The 24,609-nt window shown below is 40.8% G+C and overlaps 1 protein-coding gene across 1 annotated transcript in view; it reads right to left on the reverse strand.

Moving 5' to 3' along the window:
• ELMO1 (engulfment and cell motility 1) overlaps nucleotides 1-24,609 on the reverse strand; it is a 266,730-nt gene that overhangs the window by 161,885 nt on the left and 80,236 nt on the right. Inside the window, 1 exon segment of the mRNA XM_086614382.1 lies at nucleotides 12,986-13,090. Within this exon segment, the coding sequence (XP_086470508.1) occupies nucleotides 12,986-13,090 (105 nt within the window).

Here is a 24,609-nt window from a genome sequence, read left to right on the forward strand (position 1 = left end):
GTCCGTTGTTTTTCTTAAAATCATCTAGACTTCCCACAGCAGCTTAGCAAGTCTTGAGGAATATGATAAATATTTGACCCACACACATTTTTACTGGGCTTTTCCAAGAGGACGGTGTCAGAATCACGTTCACCAGTCTGCCAAGAGGCGTTACTTTTCCTTCTAAAAGTTCTGGTTTAAATTACATCTAATTGGCTCCACGTCATCTCTGGATAACAGCTGCACCACATCACAGAAACACCCCTGCAATTTTTATTTTACGTTGCTGCAGCCACTGTTCCACGGAACACGTGAACACGACTTTGCATTCTGGATGAGTCATCCTGCTTCAGCCTCTTTCATGGAGCACAGTGCTACATTTCCATCCCCAAACGCAGGAGCGATGATAGAGCAGCACGAGCACATTGTAAAGCTGCGTCCACACCTCCCTGAGATCACTTCTCTTCTTTTATTATCACTGTGTTTTATCTCTCACATAATAAAACATAAAATCTGCATATTGGAGCAGGGGGCTGCTTTGACACAGATTTAGATACAGCAGAGAGACACTGGTAATAAAATCAATGGAGAGGCAAAATGAAAGGGTAAGGGGGAGGGGAAGGGAAGCACACGGCTCAGCACTCCTGCTCGCTTCTGGCAAATGCATTTCGTTGAGTTTCACATTAACCCGACACATTAACATTTCATGAGCACGTAAATATTTAATGGTAACACCATATATGCATATAACGTACGGCAGAATTACAGCAATCAATACGAACGCCAGGGAAAGAGTAAAGGCACTGCGTATTGCTACACAGCAAATTAAATGGCAATTTGAGTAATCAATATGTAAAGCAGCCTCGAAATGCTGCTCAGACACACTTCCCTGCAAGCATCATCCTTCAGCCTTTGCTGTGCAAAATAAGGCAGAGCTGACATGTCACAGTTCTGCAGGAAAGGGAGATGGAAGGCCCTTTACTACATCTAAAGATCTGCAGGCAAATTTGACAGGTACGAATCTTCTGTGAGAAACAGCAATGGTGAAAAGAGAGAGGAAAAAAAAAAAGTTTCTTATAAACACTCAAAGAGAAATCATTCCTAATCTTGGCAACAGATTCACAACATTCATTATTCTATTTGTAATACTCTTTTCACGACTTCGCGACTCATATCCTGTTCCAAAGTAAAATGCCATAAATACAGCTGATAAGGGCATGATTTTAATGTTATTTCCTTCATCACTTTATGGAGGAGAAATAAACAGGGAATGGACACGTTTTCTTCATAAACAGGTGAAAACAATAGCAGGGAAGAAATATAACACGCAGCTCTAGACTGAAAATGCTTCTGTATTTCTACAGAGCATACTGCTGGCTTGATTCACGTTTCTATCCTAACTGTTATTTTACCAAGGACAGGAAGGCAGTGAGGAAGTCACAAAGCCCACACAACCCTCCTTCAAACGGAGGTCTATCATTAATGCTTATGAAGTGGCTGCACTCTATTATCTTCCTCCTCCTCCTCCTCACAAACCCACAGCAAGTTGCAGATCCGCCAGAGATTTCACAATCGGCAGGTATGGTAGTTAAATTTTGCTTGGGGAAAACAAATATTTAAACACAGAAACCATGGAAGGTAGAAACATTTCAGGAGAACTCTTAGCACCACAGAATCATTTACGCTGGAAAAGACCCTTATGATCATCGAGTCCAACCGTTAACCTAACAATGACGAGTCCACCACTAAACCACGTCCCTAAACATCACATCTACGTGTCTTTTAAATATATCCAGGGAGGAGGACTCCACCACTTCCCTGGGCAGCCTGTCCCAATGCCTGACAACCTTTTCAGTGAATAAATTTTTCCTAATATCTAATCTAAGCTTCCCCTGGCGCAACTTGAGGCCATTTCCTCTTGTCCTATTGCTTGTTACCAACACCCACCTCGCTACAACCTCCTTTCAGGTAGTTGTAGAGAGCGACAAGGTCTCCCCTCAGCCTCCCTTTCTCCAGGCTAAACAACCCCAGTTCCCTCAGCTGCTCCTCACAGGACTTGTGCTCCAGACCCTTCTCCAGCTCCGTTGCTCTTCTCTGGACACGCTCCAGCACCTCAATGTCTTTCTCGTAGTGAGGGGCCCGAAACTGGACACAGTATTTGCGGTGCGGCCCCACCAGTGCTGAGTACAGGGGCATGATCACTTCCCCAGTCCTGCTGGTCACACTGTTTCTGATACAAGCCAGGATGCTGTTGGCCTTCTTGGCCACCTGGGCTCACTGCTGGCTCATATTCCATCTTCCTTCAGTCCTACCTCGACTCTGATCTGCCTGACTGCCCTTTACTTTGATATTAAGAATCTACTCCAGTTTTTCCTTTCTTCAGTCCTTGCAGAGCTACAGAACTGAGAAGGCCCAACATGGAAACGTGACTTCTAACATGCCAGATGTTATACAGACAAAACACAAAACCAGCTCATGGTACGGGAGTACTAAATGCTGCAGATCCTCTTCTCTTCCTCTGTTCCATTGATCAATGCTGCTCATTACCATGAGGCAAAGCAGAAAACCACCACGATGTGTAACACTCAACAACAACATACGTTTTTTCTTTAGGGAAAAGCAAAAAAATCCAGACAAAAATCTCAATAAAATGAAAACAAAAGGGGAAAAAAATTACCAAGAGAGCAGCCAGGAAAAGTTTGAGATGAAAAGACATTAAAAAGCGAGACAGGAGAGAATTGATTTTTTAGAAAGTAGATTGTTCTTTAAAAAAAAGCCCCAAAACAAAACAAAAAAAAAAAACCCTGCAGCTCAGAAAAAGGAAGGAAAAAATAGAAAGCGAGTGAGAGAAGCATAGAGTGAGAGAAGCGAATAAAATTATATCACAAGAAGAATGAGATGAATTGACTAGGAGAAGAGAAGAAAGGAAGAGGTTTTAAAATGTTTTCAACAATGCAAGGAGGTGAAATTTTTAGGAAACCACTGTTATCCATTTTCTTGACATTTCTACAGACGAAACTCTGTAGCCCATTAAGGCATGGGAATTTGACAGCATTTGTAGCAGAATACAGACGTGTACAGTTTTTATTATTTTTAAGTCACCTAATATATATATATTTCTCCTCTCTTATTTACAAATTCCTACTGAAACATTTCTCAATTTCCAAACAAAATCAAACAGTGACCAGAAAGATAAATGAAGGCTTGATTGTGTTTCCCTAGGTAGAAATTTCAGGCAGCGTTGGTCAGCAATGGGTGAGAGCTGAGTTTCTTCTGGGATATGATCTACCACATTTCCTCTGAAGCCAAAAGTCTTTTCAAGAAGTGCAAGGCAGCCCTTCAACATCCAATAGTCCAACAAGGCATTTAGAGAGATGCAGGAAAGAACATTTCTCCTGAGAGGTATGTTCAGTTCTCATTTTTAACTGCAAGATCTTTTGTACTTTCCCCTTGTATCACAATCAATAATGCTCAGCATCACTCAAAGAAGGCTCACTTGCCTTTACAAGATATCTACCAATAGCAGGAACAATAACACAAAATTAATTGAGGTTGGAGGAGGAAAACCTCAAAAGGTTGGAGGAGGAAAATGTCAAAATTAATTGAGGTTGGATTAAACGAAGGAGGTTGTGGAGTCTCCTTCTCTGGAGATCAAAACCTGCCTGGACGTGTTCTTGTGTGATCTGATCTAGGTGGTCCTGCTCTGGCAGGGGGATTGGACTAGATGATCCTTTGAGGTCCCTTCCAATCCCTAACATTCTGTGATTCTGTGTGATTCTATAATTCAAACGTCACACCAAGATCACAGAAGAATAACGCAAAATCTCCAGTAGCAGAAAAACCAAAATTGAAAGGTTTTCCAACTTTACGCCAGTGTTCCTTTATGATCTTCCATTGAATTATTCATCAAGTCTGTCACTACCTCAGGAGCACAAAACACATCCTCAGGGAGGCAGGGGACTAAATGAAGGATTTTCTACGTTTGACTACCATGGGCTTAAAAATCTGCCATCAGCTTCAATAATGAAGCTTATACCTGCAACTAAGAGTTAATGAGTGACAGAAGGAAAAGTCTTAAAGACAGGTATATTCCAAAGCTTCCTCATCAAAATCTAGAAGGATGAAACCACCAGAAAGAAATATTCCTCCTTCAGTGGGAAGGAATATCGTCTTAGCCAGTCCCTTAATCCCTCACATTAAAGATGAAATCGGCCCAAAGTATACTGCCCACAGCAACTGCAGATGTAATTCTCAGATTTCTGAACCAGCCTCAGAGCTTGGCAAGGGAACAGAGAGTCATTATGATCAGGAAGCAAATACAGAGGTGGAAGGCAAGATCCACTATAGCTGCATCAACACTTATAATAAATCCCACAGCAGACAGTTCAAGAAGCACTGCTGCACTACTGAAAAGGAGCATTTCCCCAGACCTATTTTGTAGTACCATCTAAAATGATCCTGCACGAACAGAGAGCAAGTTTTCTAGCAGTCTGCTGTAGGTTAACGCCAAGAGGTTTGCAGAGCTACTTAGTAAAGATGGTAAAAACCTCCATAGACTCAGAACGAAAAGTCAGGCAGCATTCAATATCCAAAAACTGCAAGGATGCTCTTCCTTTTCTTCACACTGCTCTTCTTTTTCCTAAGCTTCCTTATTACCTACAGTAGGCTTCACCATTCCCTCTTCATTTAGATGCTTTAAGTCAGTCTAGGAATCGAGTCCTAAGGATATGCTTTCTGAGAAGGATAAGGGACAGACTCAGACAGACTCAGACAGACTCAGTTTCCATTCATCCTCTTCACCAATATTGCTTTCCTCCTAAGGCAGTTTGTCATTTGCCCCAACTTCAGCATCACTGTTCTTCCAAGATCCTTCACTCAGCACTGTCCCCTCTAACCTGTCTTTTTACCTTCATTATTTTATTTTCAATTTCCCATGCTTCCTCTCTCCTTTATCTCACCCTTCCTTTGCGTTCCCGAGGCATTACAGGAATTCCTCGTGGCAAAACTAAAATAAAGCAACAGTTACGTCTGCTTTCCTCAGGAAGGCAGTAGAATTGCAATTTGTTGAGATTTGAGAGAAGAGACGAGACCTACTACAGATAACGAGAAAGAAAGGAGCCATTGATGTGAAACACAAGCAAAGCCATGCCTTGTTTGAGGAATATCTAGTTACATGACCATGCTAAGGATCAGTCACTAAGAGTCTGATATGTGCCTTGTCATGCACAACTATGAATAAGCCCCTGGGGGATAACCAGCGCACGGGGTGAGGAATTGCACCATAACCTGTTGCTCCCAGGGAGAACCACTAACAGAAGGCACGGAACCCACTACGGCAAAGCGGCCAGGAGACAGGGATACAGTCATAGAGGGCAGAAGGGAAAGGAAAAGCATCTGATTATGTCATATATAACAACATATAGGTAAGAGGGTGAATTCCAAGTGTCGTGGTAATATTACAGCCAGTGATTGACTCTGCAGCCATAAAACACTTCTAACAAAGATGGCTTAAAATTTGCAACAGTTGGTTTTCTTCTGGAAAATTATGGTGTGGTTTTTTCCATCTTCTTAAAACAAATCTAGGGTCCAACTATTAAAAGCTAAATTTGGATGGTTCTGTAGTTGCTCCACCTAGCAATAAACGTTGCTTCTCACACAAATACCTTAGCATGAAGCATGATTGTATTGCCTTCATTTTCCATCAAAAGCTAAGCACACAACGGTTTGTCTTGAAATATTATGTATCTTCCTCCTTTCTTTGCCACTCCATGCAGAACCAACCAAATCATTGGAAAGCATGGTGGTAAGACCCAAGATGAGAAGGCCCAGTTGCCATGTCATCTTCCGAAGTGGCACCAGGATGTGCTCTTCACTCCCCACAGGCACAGGCTAAGTGCTTTCGTCTTGATCCGGTCCAGTTTGAAAACTTCCAGCCAGCCCTCTCCCTCCATGCCCCACACAAATGTCAGAAGGCAATGCTTTCCCTGCAATCCACTCCTTGCTCACCTGTGGCAGAGGAGGAGGGCAGGGACCTGCAGTACCTGAAAAATACAGCAAGTTTTTGAATTTTGTTTTCTTTCATGATTTGAAACAGGCCCTATTAATGCCCTAACATTGTTGTGGTATGGATATATTAGAAAAGCATCAACCTTTATCAATGAGACTGGCAGTTAAGAGTTGTATCACAAAAGCTCCTGGTATGGAGTAAATGGGAAAACCTGTGAGACTCCATAGCTGGTCATCTTCTCTCCCTATGCATATGCACCTCAGCTTTGCAGGTGGAGAGACTGTGGCTCCACAAAACCCAGCCAAATCTTTCTGTGCTACTGCTGCAACTCGTGATATGATTCAAAACCTTCTGAAGACAACAGCTAGGCTTGCCACAACTTCTGGATCCTCTCTGGATCAGGACATAGTTTAGCCAACAGCTTCCATTTAAGTGGGACAAGTTCAGGTGTGCTGTATGAACGGTGAGAAGCCATCTGAACATATGCAGGACTGTAACACTGTCATACGTATCCCAGAGCACCTATCACACAGGGATGTGCAGAGGGTGCCGAGACTCCCTGACAATTCTCTTCCTCCCTCAGTACTGACTTTGTGTTTGTGCTGCTATCAGTCACTCCAGGTTTTTTCCTCCTTACTGCAGAAGGAGGCCCTCGGAGCAAAACCACACAACTTCCTGGTGCGTTGTTATGAGCAGAAACAGTTTGATATCTGAGTGGAAGGTAAGAAAGTGTAGTGGAAGGCGTCCCTGCCCATGGCAGGGGGGTTGGAACTAGATGATCTTTGAGGTCCCTTCCAACCCAAACCATTCTGGGATTCTATGATTCTAACAGAGAATGAAAAGACTGGCAGAGAAAAGAGAAGACAATAACACATTAACGGGCTGGAACCACAGGACTTGGGCAATTAAGTCTCATGGAAAACTGCCTTCCTTCATGAGACACATCAGGAAGACTCACGTAACAAAGCTCACTTTTCTCTCTACCTTTAGCAGAACAGAAATAAATCACATCCTTTTTCCTATCATTTCTGGGGGAAGAAAAAAATGGGATGGCAGAAATCGAGCTCTGTGTTATTTCAGAAAATGCTGAAATTATACGTTGGACTACTCACATCTGATCAGGTTGGAACGAGTAGGCACGAGGAGACGTTGTGAATTGGCGGAAGGATGTGTGGGCAGCCTCCTATACGACTGCATGGGTTAGAAAGTGTACGGCAGACAGCCTGACTGTGACTCAACCCATTAAAGTTCTGAAAGGTCTCTGCAGGATGCCAGCAATCTCCCTGCCTGCATCACCGGCGCTCGCAGACAGCACCTGCTCCTCCACTGTGACTTCTGAAAGCTTCAAAAGGAAAAGAACTCCCTCCTCCCTAAAAGCAACCACTCAAGTAGCTGCTGAGGAAGAAGTGTCTCTGCACCACAGCTGTGTGAATAACCTATTTTCTACCTCAAGAGATGCAGGGGAAAGGGGATTTTCTACTACTGACCCTAAATGAGCTCGATTTTTAATTTTCACGTAATCAAAATAACTCATCGCAACCAAAGCCCAAACATTATTTTGATTTGGAAAATCTTAATAACTTTTAAAATTTGTTTTAAACACAAGAAAAGAAAATTTAGGAGCACACCACTAAATATCTTACATATCATTCACAAAAATAGAGTAATGGATTCAGTATAAAACATACCAAAGGATTAATAAGCCCAATTTTCCAGCATGGATTTAAACACTGGTTTCCCACCCTGGTAACAATGTTTTACACGGAAAATTTTACATTCGATATCTAACAAATATTTGCATGAAATAGATAAAATCAGTGGGAAAAGGGATAAACCTTCCCTTCTACAGATGAGGGACTTGAATTTCAGGCTACAGAAAAATGATCTCTTTCCAAGGAACGTTTATGTTTCCCTACATAGATGAAGAACCTACTAATCTAATAAATGGCAAAGAATTGGGCATAAACTTGGGTAGACACCTGGGCAGAATCCAAAGAGACGGACAGCCCACACTCAGACCTGGAGCTACTAAGTTTATTTGCAGTTTCTGCCCGAAGCACCAACCTCTTGTGCTTAAACAAAACGAGCAAAGTACGTATCTTCTCAAGGCAGACTCTCACCTCACACAAGCAGTAAGACCTGCTAGAATATGGCTGGATGTAAGTGCAGAAGAAAAATACAGAACAAGGGTGTGTAGTGATAGGACAAGGGGCAATGGATTTAAACTGAAAGAGGGGAGATATAGGTTAGATATAAGAAAGAAATTCTTTACATTGAGGGTGGTGAGGTACTGGAACAGGTTGCCCAGAGAAGTTGTGGATGCCCCATCCCTGGAGGTGTTCAAGGCCAGGTTGGATGAGGCTTTGGGAAACCTGGTGTAGTGGAGGATTTCCCTGCCTATGGCAGGGGGGTTGGAACTAGATGATCTTTGAGGTCCCTTCCAACCCAAACCATTCTATGATTCTATGATCTTGACAGTCATCAAAAGCAAATTCATTAGAATGAGAAACGTGGACCCCACCAGAGACAAGGTTGTGTAGGACTTCTTTGTGACTCAGCTGACTTAACTGTGAAATACAATGGCCTCCAAGTAAAATCCTACACTCCCTCCTAGATGAAGGTTATCACTATAGTTAGATGTCTGTGAGGAAAACGTAAAACAAGGGAATATTTAAATGGCAGTGCATTAGAAGCTGAGGTGTGGTTACTGTAAATTCAGTTTACTCAATGGCATCTGCTCTTTCTGCCTGGAAACAGTTCAATTAGCCAAGTTCCAAGATGAACGGTGGTCCACTCCCAACTGGAGCAGCAGCTTTGATTGTGCTGCCTGCCATCAAAACCAGCTGAATGAACATTGACTGCACATATAAGGGTCAACGTACCAAAACCGCAAAGTTGGTTTTTCTACAGAAGCGTCCCAGGCACAAACATGGCACATTTAAACACAGGACAACAACTACCTAAGTTCTCCTTTTGAGTTACAAATAAAAGCAGCGCTCCATTTTGCTTCCTTCAGCTTGCACTCTACACCAAATTAAGTAAGGATCATTATTTTACATCAACAGTAGCAATCACTGAAGTGCATGACTACAAAAAAACAAAATCTGGCAAATGAATACACACCTACAAACACATGTGCATACAAAATATTCCAGTTTCATATATTTACACCTCTCTCATCATTGTGTCTTAAAAACAACATGGATCTTAATAGTCTTGCACCACAAATTCCCAAATGAATCGACGACAAAGCACCAATAAATGGAGATACTAATAGCAATGGTGGCATAATGGTATTTTCCATGGAAAGTTTTTTCCTCAGGCCCTTTTTACACTCAGGAAAGTTTCAAAGGCACACTGCTACAAGTTTCCAGTAAGAAAAAAATCTCAAGATGTCTGCACTGAAAAAAGTCTGGTTTAAATGGTAACTTATAATTTTATTTTTAAAATTAATAGAACATGAAGCTGAAGTAGTTTTGGAAGGAAGCAAATTGGAACTGGAAGGGTCTTGTCTGCTCCAAAAGAACAAAAAAAAAATAAAATGATCTGTCACAAAGCTTTATTCCAATCATTTTCTTCACTGTTAACTTTAATTATACACTCTGACTGTCCTATAATTATGTAGCTTGGGAAGCTGCCAATTATTTCCCGTGGAAAATTTTAAAGTTTCTTGCAGAGATTCAACATTACTTCCATCAATGCATTCCATATACTATGTCACCACCTTCTAAAAGTAAAGTCTCTGATGATATTTAAGTGGAACATGAAACAAATGCAGTGCATCTCAATCACTGATAGCACTAGACAATTAATAAAAAAGAGCAAGAAAAAGCTAACTCAACAGGAAACTCATTCAACAAGAAACTTTTTTTAAAATCCAAATGATAGCTAAGGACACTGCACAATCAAAGCAAACATGGGTTGGTTTTTTTCCCCTCCACTAAACAATCTTTCTTCTGGAGGCTCTAGTTGTATAGTAAACAAAAAAAAAACGAGATTCAAAACCAACTAACTCAAAGTCTAAATAAAGAAAAACAACACTGTTTGTCTGAAGGAAGACAGCAAGTAAAGAAAATATATTACTGTAATTTCAGGAATAAGTATTTAACAGAAAAAAGGTGAATGAGAAACGGGTTGTGGGAATTAGGTAAGAAAGGATCAAACGGGAAAAAAAAAAAGCTTGGTTATTTTTGTTTCCTCCTTCACCGTTTGACACTCATGTTTTCAACTTCGAAATGCCTTCTGCTTTCAAGATGCAGAGTTACCCATCTGCTCCACTGCCTTCATACTCATGTTCTTCAACACATTGCAGTTGTATTTACTCTTCCTATGAATACTTTTGGTGGCTACTGGTCTTTGAAGTCCCCTGCCACCCCCCTGAAGCGCACTTCAGTTTCAGACATCCTTCCCACCTAACTAATCCATTTATTATGCAAATTATTTCTCAGCAGAATCACTTATGAGAGGCAGAACAAGGAATGAAAAGGGAATTACCTGTTTTCTAACTTCTCCTTACCCATTTTTTTCAGTAATATAAAAAGATACCTTACTAAGGGCCATGCAGCTGGGGCATCCTAAGAAAGCAGCAGGTCAGACTGCAGAGATCTGTGATATTAACTCTTTTTGGGGCTTAGGAATGTTGTTGTATTCCATGGTACAACGATCAACTGTATTGCAAAGGATCAAGTTGAAAATAACCCCTCCTCCTAGAACCCAAAATATTTCCTAGTATCAACAACGAAAAAAAGAGAAGAGCTCCCATCACACAAGTTGTTCAGTATGCAAGTATTATTTGTACAGCCAAGAATTTCTTGTGGAAACTTAACCTTGACCACAGAGAGAGTTTTTTGTCAGGGTACAGGAGTAGAAATATATCTGAAAACATAAGCCATGTCAACAGTTTGTACAAGTAGAGTAAACTGGTGTTATGGGAGCTTTGGGAGCCACAGGCCATGAAGAAAAGATAATGTTAGATGTGAAATAAGGAACTCAAAATAAGAAGGAAACAGGTATGTCAGGGACTGCAGGAGAATACCGTACACCACCTAGTAAGTCAAGGAGATGAAAAGATAGAAAGTAGGTGTCTTTTGCCATCAAGGACTAGCAAAGCTGTGGGAGTTGTACGACACCCTTCGTCTCAGAGGTGTTCAGCATGCTGTTAACATGACAAGGTGGACCACCGCAGATGAGCGAGCTGCCATGCCAGCAATGCTAACATAAGCACTGAGTAGGTCTGCTCAGGAAGGACAGGTAGGCTGACACACTCCCCAGGTGTGTTAACAGTTCCCAAAGCAGCTTTGGGCAGGCAATTTTATCTGAGCATGCATTCTATGGCATTTCTAGTGTACATGCATTCTTTCTCAAGTGGGAAACGCATGAGGCACCCAGACACTCTCCTAACAGGAACCACGCAAGAATCAAAACAGGCATCTCAAAATAACAGCAAAAATCCTCAGTAATGCAGCAGTAAAAATACCACGTTATAGAAAAAAAAGCTGAAGAGCGGCTAATTACATGCTACACCGAATTTTTAAGACGGCATTTGCAACACAAAAATGAAAAGGAAGAAAAAATTGAGAGATGTCAATGAAATGATTCTATTTCAACAGAATTCCTACCCTCTTTAAATTCTTTCAGACTTCTTTAAAACACAACTCCTTTCATTTGGAGCACTGGCTACCCCTACTAAGCATATTCTCTGAATTTAAAATTTTCAACAGAAGCCTATGTAGGAGCACCTTTTCGATCTCACCAAATTTTAATAAGAAAAAGTAACCCATTCTCTTTTTATAAAAAAACCCCACATTTCAGCATAGTTCATCCAGAAAACTTACTCATTGCCCAGTATGTGAAATAAACCTTAATTTCAATGGTTTATAGGTTTGATAAATATTGCTGTATTGCATGCTACCACAGTTTCTTTTAATGCTTATGGCTAGATTCAGACTGAGGCAGAAAAATATATTTAAAGAGCAGATCTCACAATCTTGTGGTCTTCTATTATGTGGAGAAGGATGGTGGATCATCCAGGCCTAGGTATCAGCACGCCCTTTACAAACTTATCAGAACTTGGACTATTCTACTTTGAGCAAAAACGAGACGATCATGCATATTAAAAGCTCACTCTTCACTTTTTAGTGGAAATGACTGGTGTGCCCACAGCCTCCTTGCTATACACAACCTTCTTTAAGCAGGTCTGCGTGTGCACACTTTCTTGGGGAGTTAAACCATCCCCACCATCTCAAGACACTGACTTTCTAGACTATTCCCTACTCCCATCTGTGCTCGCTAGGTTTGTGCTTGGCAAATGTTCAATTTCAATAAAGGTCAGGAAAAGTTGTTCTATTCAGAGGCAAGTATTATTCAGCTGTATGCTTCTTGTAAGGATGCAACACATAACTTGCTTTAACAACACTTGAAGTAACAAATCTAAGAAGTCGAGTGAGCAGGGGTCAGGAACAGGTTGAACAAGCGAATCATAATGCTTTTTACCTATTTTTCTCCAAGTATTACCTCACCTAGAGCAGTAGGTGGAAGCATCTTAACTCTTAGGATGCTGCCAACTCAGTCACTTCGCAAGGCGTTTGCTCATGAAAGCCTCCTTTCCACAGAAAACCCTGACAGCTTTTGGTACTCTTCGAGCAGGGCAGAAAATCCTGCACAATTACTTATTTCTGAGCTTAGGGACACCCATCACGCATCTGAAAAAGGCACGAGCTCATCTCCCTTCTCTTTGCAGGCTTAGGCAAAAAGTAACATTTGCAAAAAGTAGTATCTATGCCATTTGACTCTGCAATGACAGGCTAGACAGCTGCACAGCCTTCTCCCAAAGGTTCTACAGACCTACGTGGTGTTTTAGTGTTACGTGGTTTGCCTTCCTAGACTTTGTTACTAATGATACCAGGATTCTGAATCTCCTCTTCAAAGCCAGCTGTAATCAGGACACGATCACTGTGAGCAGGCAACCACACAGAACTCGAAGACCAGAAGAAGCCTTACCCGTATATAAGCATCCTGGTGATGTTTAGCAAAGTACAGCATGTTGTCGAGGGCGAGCATTCCTGGAGGGGTCTGCGTAAAATCCATGGCTGGGTTTACATGATTCTGTAAAACGACAACACGACCAATCCATTAGCATCTTTACTAAGATACAGCTCCCCAGTGATCATAGAGTCATAGAATGGTTAGGGCTGGAAGGGACCTTCAAAGGTCATCTAGTCCAACCCCCCTGCAAGGAACCGGGATATCTCCAACTAGATCAGCTTGCTCAGGGCCTCGTCCAACCTGGCCTTGAACGTCTCCAGGGATGGAGCGTCCACCACCTCTCTGGGCAACCTGTTCCAGTGTTCTACAACTCTCATGGTAAAAAATTTTTTCCTAATATCCCATCTGAATCTACCTCCCTCTATTTTAAAACCATTACCCCTTGTCCTATCACAACTGGCCCTCCTGAACAGCCTCACCCCATCTTTCTTGTAGGCCCCCTTGAGGTACTGGAAGACCGCTATAAGGTCACCCCGGAGCCTCCTCTTCTCCAGGCTGAACAGCCAAATGCTCCAGGCTGATGCGCACCGTGTTAGCATGCTGCGCCAAAAAAGTCCAGTCTGCCTTTTGGGAAACTTTTTTGGAGTTTCGCAAAGGTTGAGTGCTTTAGAAGCACAGGTCTCCAAGTCTTTCATGGCAAGTAGGCTCCTCAGTGGTACTACAGACTAAAAGTACTATTTACATGAAAATGCAGATATATATGCAAACAGCCACCGAAACACCTATTTATACAACTGCTACAAAGCTACTTCAAATAAACCATGAAAAGGAGAAAAAACTACTAGATTCAAAAGCTATGTTAAGTCTGTGAACACAAAGGGCCTCAGACGAAAGTGTATGAAACTAAACAGATTGACCTTGTGGAATTCAGGTAGATTTTTTTGTTCAATTCAATCTGAATTGATGAATTTAAACTATGGAATTAATGAATGAACATACCAAATATAACCAAAACTCGTTAGCTTCCACATGCACCCACAAATATCAAATGTTCAGTTTCACATACTACACGAAAAACGACATTTGCTTGAAATATTCATTAACCCAGTCCCTCTTTCGACTGGATGGAATGAAACGTACATTTGAATAAGTTTCATGTAGTTCATGGTATAGATATGAACATGTGCCTGGATACAGACAGGCTTGAAAACACCACAGAAGCTGCTCAGAAAAACACAGACCCAAGAGTATGTCTCCATCAAAAACTGCCTACTGTCTGGTCCACTCTTTTATCAGTATCACCTTTGCAATGTCTCCAGCTCCACTCATCATTCTGACACGGAAAGATTTCCCTGGTTGCCTTGCGATGGCATTTCTATTCTGCAAGACCCAGCTGACAAAGACTTTAAAAGCGTATTTACTAGCAGAAAACTGACTGGCAAAGATCAGCACAGATTTCTCCTTCCACCAGTCTGTTTCTGCTGTGTGCTCAGGGTCTGATCCACCCACCTCACTGACAAAAACCACGGATTTTACTACTTTTCCTCCTGTTGAGTCTGTCAGGCCATAAAGTTGTAGAAATGTGAAATTCCACTCTCTCGCCCGTCCCACGTTTAGATGTACGATAGGTTGGTTTTAGCCAGTCAATAATTCATAATCACGTGAAAGATCAGAAATATTAGAAAGGAAAAATCATACATTAAGATGGCTGCTGCAACTTTAAAAGTACACAAAGACTTTGGGCTGAAGATGGCATGCACAACCTGTTCATTTTACATCTCCAGCTTGGGAGAACTGGTGTACAAGTGAAACAATCATAAGGTTATCATTTTGCAATAGGGAATCAAGGGAATGTTTGGAATCCTAGATTTTATATGGAAACATCTATGCAGCAGATACTTCAGAAGGGTAGTAGTCTAGGGTGGGAAAACAAAGGCTTATTGAGTTGTGTTTTCCAAAAACTCACCTTTTTTAAACCTTAAAAAAAAAAAAAAAAACCACAACAAAACTTCCATCTGTTCATCTGAATGACGAACAAAAGCCCTTCCGAGCTCCCCAACTCAACATTCCATCTGCTATATGTGATACCTTTATCAGTCCAAACATTTGAAATCCCTACAAGACTGCTTCACACACATCGCAAGCCCCACAGACTTCAGCTTCTAGGAGGAGAAAACTTCCCCTTCTACAATTTTCAAGCATTCCAGAAAGTGTACTTTTAAAAAGAGCCTGAGTTTGGCAGACACACAAATGGCCCTCCCCTACCTGCCACCCCCCTCTCAATCCAGCATGAATATCTCAGTAGGACCTTCTATGCATTAGTAACCACCTTCATTTTGGGCATAAAGCAGAAGTCCTGGGGAGCACTGCTTGATACTTAGTCTTGCCCTGAGGTACGTTTCCTTGGGAAAGCCGCTGGGAAGCTGTCAACAAGGAATAATACAGCACCAGTTTTACAATGCCTTTTGCAAGTAGAACCTCAGCATCGGGCTGCAGATACTCTCTCCACCCTCCTGCTGTAGCACAGGCTATCCTGTTTATTGGATATATTTATCCAATAAATAAATATTGGATAATATTGGATATATTTATCCAATTTATCCTTGGATAAGTACCTGGCAAGCAGAGAGAGTATCAAGACACATCTACCTTTCTCCAGCTACTAAAATACAAGCACTCATTTCACTGTTAAACAATGTTAAAATAAAAGCAGGACACTGAAATATATAGGCTGACCTACTGTTGCTTGAATAGTTCTTTCCTTCATCCCATTCTACATCTTAAATTATATAGAAGCGTGGACAAAAGACAGTGAGGGAATAAGAAATCTCACCACACTTAGCAAGGATGACTCATTTTGTCTCTCACCATCACTACTAGTTCTCTGTTCAATCAGAAAAGCCATCTCTCCATCACTTATTACTTTTTCTCCACGTCAAGCCTATAAACCCAGCTATTTTCAGTTGTTTGCTTCAAGAGTTTCTGTCACTTGGGATCCCAGGAGAACTAGGGCTTGATCTTCAGCACTGTTAAGCCAAATAACTGGAGATATACCATATGATAAAAGCTGAGGATCCACAAGACAGTTCTGGCATACGTAAGACTACATTATCTCCAACTCTTCTTCAAAATCAAAAGGAATGCCAGTTGCTTTGTTCCATTCTTTCTTCCTCCCTCTCTCTACAATCATCCTCCTCTTAACATACTGAATGTTGGTGGCTGAAATACGAACTTTTTGAGAATAAGTTTAAAAATGATATACAAAGCTAAACTATCCAAAACGCTGCAGTGAATAATTCAGAAGTATGCAAACACCTCCATCTACAACATAATTTATTAAATATATGGAACACACTGCTTCGGGCATATTAGCCCCATCTGTTTAGTATAAAGTCTACCACATTTTAGTCTTTATAAAAAGCCAAGAGGTACAAATGGAACAGATTTGTTACCTCCAATTTTTCAGACAATTTTTTAGTTTTTCCACTAAACTGAGTAATATCTATGCATCTTTCAGCTTCAGCATCCGAGTGGTATTTTAACAGCTTATGCTCTTATACCATACACGTTAACATACTGAAAGCATCAAGAATTTGTTAGCCAGCTTAATAGGATGCTGTGGCAACGAAAATTCATTCTTCTGGATAAGATGTAAACATGAAATCATGTCTGCTCTATGCCATTAAAAAAAAAAATAAATCACGTGACATGCTTCACAAGATTACGGCTATTCAGGATAAATTCCAGTGCAGTAAATATATTCAGACAACCCAGCCTTCTCACGCAGTCCTAGCTGTGTAAAGCTTTCTTCTCTGCCCTGAATGGCTCCACTATTTCACTTTTGGCTTCCAAGGCAATCTCTGAGGGATGTATGGATTTCGGTCGTAAGAATGTGTCCTCGCACTGGGATGCCTGATCACAGTAATGGTGTTCTGTCTGTAGATAACTGCTAAGGGAATAAGCACCACTCACTCCTTATATTATTCCTAACAACAGTATCTTCCACCTAAACATGCTGAAGCACAGAAACCATTTATTTCCCTGCGTTCCTTGCCTATTAAGGTACAAACCTTTTATTTCTGTCGTGACAGATATTGACAGCCTATCACAGATTTTGCATCAGTGCTACATTCAACTACGTAAATCCGTTGCCAAGTCATTGGTTTTTGTCCTGAAAGCTGCTTGCAGTAGGTGCCAGACCTGGTAATAGGTGTCCTACATAGAAGAGCAAACTTCTCTTTTCCCAACCCCGAAACGTCTCAGGGGCAATGCTATTCTGTACACCTCACTTCTGTAGGTTTGTATGACAAAAGCACTACAGAAGTTCCCAGAGAGGAATTAGGACTGTGAAAGAATTGATGATAGAAGAACTTCAGAACACCTAAAAAGGAAGAGTTCAATTTAAACGGTGTCAATCTAAAATGAACTCTCTCTAAACTGGTCATACTTTTTTCTACAGAAAAAGGAACAAGCTGTCTACAAAGACAGTGTCAAGGACAGTAATCACTGTCTCCCATCTTCGATTACCTGCACTTACTCATTTTCTTTTCTTTTAAATCTAATCCACGGTTCTGTGGGCTAGGAAGGAAAGCAATCACTCAGTTCTACAGCACCTATGTGAAAACTTTCCCCAGGTCAAAAGAGGAAATCACAGTAGTACGTACATGGATGTTTGTTCATAAGAACTCAGGACCAGGAGGGTGGGAACTTTTTAAGTGATATTCACAGTGAATTATGAATTAATAAACTTATGTTGGAAGTATCAACAAGCACACAGCCTCACTATTTACCCCTTGCCTAAATAATCCTGAAGTTTTACATGCAAAATGTTCCCATCTGTTCATTTACACAAGAATTACAAATATCAAAAAAATGCTACACTAAAAAAAAAATGTGAAAAAGTAGTCAGCTAAAATCCTTAATGAGGAAATAATCTTGGCTTTTTATTTCACAGCACTATATTCAGAGAGATGATGATGCACACAACTTCCACCATCTAATTTAATGAGATATAACACTGACTTGGGAATTTTCAACCTCTATGTATTCAACGAAAGCAAGAACTAACAAATGCATTTGGTTTTCCCTCGACAATTCTTTAAATATGCAAATGTGCATTTTTTTTTTCTTCTCAAGTCAATTTTTTTTTTACTTTTCTAACAGAACTCTATGATAGAATGAAAACATATCTGGAGGATCTCTGAATTTAAAAAAAATATAAAATAAAACCAGTCTTCCTCAAGTCAGAGGTATCCAAGCTCAGCAACTGTTGTATCTTCGAAAGAACACTGAGAAAATCTTTTAAGATACTTTAAATGCAAGTCATTTAAATCACATCCCCACTACCCCGCCACATTTAAAGAACTCCAGTAAATTTTTACTGGATACAGTTTTCATAAAGACTTCATAAAGAGTTACAAATTATGTTTGCATGCAAGGAACTTAAACCCAGTGCCAAGTATCACACAAAGGTAAGTTAGGATAGATCTTGCTCTCCTTTTAGATATTTCTGTAGAAAAGTTTCACATTTTTCTTTTTCAAGCAAGCTAGCTAAAAAGGCTGTCATGTGCAAAAGGAAAGGGCCGGGCTGTGTTTAGTTCAAATAAAGAGTAGAGAGAAGTTGGCCCTGTGTCTGAGAAAACTCCACTTCAAAATCAATCAGCCATGTGAAATGAATGAAAATGAATCAGCAGTGGAACAGGTTGCCCAGAGAAGTTGTGGCTGCCCCATCCCTGGAAGTGTTCAAGGCCAGGTTGGATGAGGCTTTGGGCAACCTGGTGTAGTGGAGGGTGTCCCTGCCCACGGCAGGGAGGTTGGAACTGGATGGTCTTTGAGGTCCCTTCCAACACAAACCATTCTATGAGTCTATGATTCTATCTACTGGCTGCCTGGCAGCCGGATACAACAGGCTGTCAAATTAAAACTGGGGAACTGAGCTGAAATGTCACCAGTGGCCAGGTGTACCCACTGGTGTGGACCCCCAGTCGTAGGTAAAAAAAGCTACAGAGCTCTGTGGTTCACACACTGCCACTTCTTTTATTACCTGTGACCAGGTCAAGCTTCCAGTGACCACAGAGGACAAGCTGGAAACTAATCTATAGCACAGCAACTGTCAACATCTATGATGTTTTAGCTGCCTTTGGACGTAGGTCCCCATATACAGAAGAAGTAGCTCTATGGTCAAATCTTCCCCCTGCTTGAGTACGAACAGCCAAGCTTTGCAGATGTCACAGTTGGGTTTGGAAAAAAGGACCAGTCCCTCCTAAAACCTTTGAGTCTGTACTTCTGCCTTAAGTCAACAATAGCCTGTGTCCATCCTACAGCAGACCCTCATCTGCCCTCAGTAGTGAGGTAATTAAAAAAAAAAAAAAAAAAAAAGACAAAACACCACCGGATCCTTTTATTGGGGAATTTCAGTTCATTCAACTTCCATTTTTCTTCACTCCCTCTACAGGAATCTGAAGCTCTTGTGAACAGAGCTGTGCTCAGCAAAATCCAGACATGTTTTGCATGTCTGGGCATTGTTCTACTCTGCCTCCAGTTCCCTCCAGATAGACATCAGTAAAAGGATGGTGCTACACTGAAATGTAGGAAGATTTTTAAAAATTAAGGAATTTTTAAAGGAACACATAGCATTGCCACTCAGGTAGGGACTGTGTTGCAAGATGACTACATCGAACAACCAAAATATTCAGAATTCAGATACAAGGTGGTTTTAATTTGGGGAAGTAATTCAGTTATGCCCAAATGAGTCTCTTTTTTTCGTCCTTGTCTTTTAATTCATCCACAGGCCTAAGTCAATGAACTCACACATTCAAAGAGAATGCCTTTATAATTCTTTATAACTGAAGAAAATCTAGATACTTTGTGTGTGTGCTATGCTACTTACTGTCCTTTAAATCTTACAACAGGCAAAAAAACATGAGGAATGAGAGGAGGGGAAACAGCGATACGTTCATTTAAGTAACAAACACATCTGTTTGCATGCATACACTGGAAAATTACATAGACTTAAAAGAATTATTTGCAATAACTAACATTAAATTGAATTTACACTGTTTCACAAAACTACCATCACTTGAATATCAAGCAAGGGTTTGTGTGGAATCCGCTATCCAAGTCAAGCCTTGTGAAATAGATGGAAGCCCACACTACAAAAGAAAAGAGATGTCATTATGCCTGACCAGTTTTGGGGAGCCTGTTTCTTCATTTTATTTTTTCTGGACACAAATTCTGAGGCATGTACAGTACACAATATCCAGAGAAAGATGTCCAAGATCCATCTCTAAGAGAAGGGATCAGAACTCTGCCATTATGATACACGTGAAATAAACCACTCAGCCCTACTACATTGAAATCCATGAAGCTTGCCTGCCACCACGAGTTTATTACTGGGATGCACACAGTAAACGAGCAGCAAACAAGAAAATACAGCGAAATCACAGATCATAGAATCATAGAATGGTTAGGGCTGGAAGGGACCTTCAAAGGTCATCTAGTCCAACCCCCCTGCAAGCAACAGGGATATCTCCAACTAGATCAGGTTGCTCAGGGCCTCGTCCAACCGGGCCTTGAACGTCTCCAGGGATGGAGCATCCACCACCTCTCTGGGCAACCTGTTCCAGTGTTCTACCACTCTCATGGTAAAAAATTTTTTCCTACTATCCAACCTGAACCTACCTCCCTCTATTTTAAAACCGTTACCCCTTGTCCTATCACAACTGGCCCTCCTGAACAGCCTCTCCCCATAATATTATCTCCCAGATAATATATAAAGAAACATATTCCAGAAATGCAATGTTCCATTGCCCCTAATTTTACGTTAGCACATTTGTATTTGTTAGCAGGTTTTCTTCAGAAGAGGAATACATTTTTAAAATCACAAGGAGTTTAAGATTTTAATTTTACAATTTCACAATTAAAAATATTGGAAAAGTATAAAAATGTTAAAAAACCCTCTTTTACCCTCTTTATTTTTTACCTCTGCAAAATAATAGAACTTAACCTGTCATTAAGAAACTGATTTAAAGGATGATTCCTCCAACTGGTATTTATAATAAGAACAAAATGATCAAATAAAGTATTGAAAAGACTCAAAATACAAAAGATTGAGATTCTACAGAGTCATTTCATTCCCATTGACACACAGCTACAGATATTTCAATCTGATTAGTGTTAACTCCATTCTTAAGGTGATACTAAAAGGTCAAAAAAGGTTGGCAGCCCATTAAAAAGTGATTTTTATGATTTAAAAACAAACAAACAAACAAAAATCTTTCTCCTCTGGAAGGACTAAAGCTAAGAGGAATTCAGCAGTATACAGTAAACAGTTGGTTTATTCATTTTAACAATGTGCAAATTGTTAGACTCCCATAGTGCCCAGCAAACAACCCCAGTAAATCACATGCAGCTACATGGTAAACAAGAACAACAGCTTTAACATATGGATCTGCTGGTCCCAGTTTGCTGCTCACTGCACTGAGGCATCTGACCCAGGCGACTCTTTCTGTGCCATCAGTGGCTCAGACCAACAGTACCAACTTTATATAAGCTTAGTAGCTCCTCTAACACAGAGAATTCCATCCATTGCACATGTCATGAGGTCAGGCTCTCCTGGTTACAAACCCATCAATTTTTGGTAATAAAGTGCCTCAGGTTTTCCTCCAGCCATTTAAAACCTCAGGCCTTCAAACAGCAGTAATTCTCTTGCATCCCTCTGTTCACGCACAGGGTCAGCAGACCACACTCTGATTAGGAACAAAATGCATTGTCTTTGTTTGGATTTACTGATCAAGTCACAGTTTTTATCACTCATCTCATTTTTTTTCCCCCTCTTTCTCCACTATTTATTCCATGCTGCAACCACATTCAGCTGAGAAGCTATGGAGTCACCTAACTGCAGCTTCCCAGAGGAGACCACCCCTCTTGGGGGGTTGCACCCCAAGCCATCCTCACCAGTTCTGTCCCACTCACATACATGAAGGGCAACCAAGCTGTCCATCACTCGTGCTCAGTAGGCATCTACCCACGCTTCCTCACACTGCTCCAAGTGGTTCAGGGGCTCAGTGGAAGAGATTTGTGGATCAAACACTAACCCTGGGAGCTACCCTCCTCCAAGTTATACCAGAGGAGATCTCCCCCACAGCCACACTCAACTTGAAAGTCTCAGCAGATCTAGATGTCAATGTGGAGAGTAGAGTTTCAGCATGAATTCTGCTAAGTTGCACACCTGAGCACAGAGTGCTTCACTCTATGTGCAGCAATCCTATTTCCAGCACAGTCCCACGTTTCCACAATCTAGCACAACCTGAAACCGTGGAATGTTTCGTTTAGGGTGAACAGTAACTGAAAACTATGAAACTGTGCTTATAGGAAAGAACTCAGTAGGTCACACACCTATGAGCTCCTAACAGGACCACGAGAGTAAGCTCATGTGGCACCTCAATGATTCCTGTATTTCTGCTCTCAGGTTTGGAAAGAGATTGATGCTTTGCTGCTATAGCTCATGTTTGTAGGACGTGGCTTGACTTGGCCATCAAACATAAGTTCTTCTGATTAGATCTTTAACTACATTTACAAAAAAAAATCTCATCTTTTACAGATTTGCAGAGACTGATGAAAAACTAAAAACCACAAAAACTAAAAAAATCCAGATTGCAGGAAAGCGTCCCTATCACGGAGCCTACACAAGGCTGAAAAACACTCAGACAGAGGAACAAACCATTATTTTAGAGGGAAAAAACATCTCACCAGTGTCAGACAGAAAAACTCTGCTTACAGTGTACTGTACAACAAACTGTAACATGCAAGTCAAACTAAGTAACTTTTTATTGCCCCTAGAGGTACCATTTAGCCTAAAAAAATCAAACATCTGCTGGCATTCGACTGAGAAATGGGAATTTACATCTCAGAACAGTTATTTCTACTATTTCTACTATTTCTAAGGCAGAAAATGATTTTGTACCCATGCAAGCGAGCTGCTGAACAGCTTTGTGAACAGCCTACATCTGGTACGATGCTGGTGCCCTCTGCTGTGCAATATTACTAATTAGTTAGTTAGTAGCTAGCTTTTAAAATGAGGTTCCAAATAACATCAAGCCACATAAATACAGTAAATCAAGGATTTCTATCTTCAGGTGAATATTAAAGCAAAACAATCCTGACAGACATTCAGTATTACTGTAAAAGAAGCTCTAAGTATTCACTTCTTCTGTGAGACTACCATGTGGAGCTGCATACTGTTAAGCAATCTAAAATATTAAGCTAATAAAATTAAAAAATTCCTTTGTTTTTCAAGAAGTAAAAAGGAGACTTTTTTTAATAGGAAATAATTAAAAAAAAATCCCTTTTCAGACTGAATTATCTCCATATAGATTCAGAAATTTAACTGCAAAATTAACACCTGGCCTAACTGATTGCAGCTCATTCAAATGCCAAGATAGATTAGTAAAACTCTTCATCACATGTCTAGTATCATCATCAGTTCATTTATATTTCCTTCCTCTTCCATTCTGTTTCTTTTCTTGTACTTCACATATTTTGTTGCCCTTTCTATAGAGGTTTCAGTACCTCGACTCACGGTTGCCCTGGCAGAGATCTATCGAGTGACAATGTTCACAGAAACACTGGGGAAGCAAGACATCAAGAGCAAAGGGAAACTCGAGAAAGACGTTTAAATTACAAGTAAAACTGGTGGTGCCACCTGCAGTTCACATTGTTGGACACTTCCCATTTTTCAACTTTCTTTTGCTTCTGATGCTTTGCAACTATTTTAAGGGTCAGGACAGAATGCCTAGCATCTCCTTTAGGTTCAAATGCATTAGCAAGTTTTAATAAATTATTTGATCGTTTTTAGGAATGTCTTATTAAGCACTGTACTGCTCTTATTAAACTGATTTTTACACAACTGTTTTGTCACGAAACTCCAGCTCACTGATGTTATGCGAGAAAAAACTCTAGTTTCGTAACAGACTTGTTCTTGTGTCAGTCTTGAAACTCCTCTGGAATGTAGGCTGCACTTGGCCACGTCATGAAAACTCAGGATGAACTGAATTTCACAAGTCTCTTGGGAGCACACACAGTTTTTCCTGAAGATGCTGCCTGTCCTGAGCACTCCCTGGCCCCATCTTCGGGCTTAGAGAAAAAACAAACCCAGAGTGGAGTGGAAAGAGAAGTAGAAGAGCACACAGTAAGAGTGAGAGGAAAAGGTCAAAGTCAGGCATTTGGCAGTGGGAAGGCTTAGAGGAAGGAGAGGGCAAGAGTGGCAGGGCAGAAACCAAGACGGATGGGAAGGAGGACTGTAATTATCGGCCTGGGGCTGAACAAGAAACAAAGTCCATGACAGAAACACAGAGCATTGCTCACTTCGTTCATGTGATACTCCCATCCACAGCAAAAGGATTATACAGATAAATGTTTCTGACAGAACTGGTCCTTAAATTCTGTTTTGTCTCAAGTACTTCCAAGTAAGTCTTCAAGAAAGCAAATGCAACCATATGAATCTCTAACTATGTCTTTTTAATTAAAAGGTGATCAAATACTGCAAGTAACACTCACAATACAACTACAACTCTCTCAAAACACCTAGAAAGAAACATGTATGATTAGCCTTCACCTTCCAAAACTTACCCTGAGGAATA

Source organism: Tauraco erythrolophus, chromosome 7, assembly GCF_009769465.1.
Source record: "Tauraco erythrolophus isolate bTauEry1 chromosome 7, bTauEry1.pri, whole genome shotgun sequence".
Classification (NCBI taxonomy): domain Eukaryota; kingdom Metazoa; phylum Chordata; class Aves; order Musophagiformes; family Musophagidae; genus Tauraco; species Tauraco erythrolophus.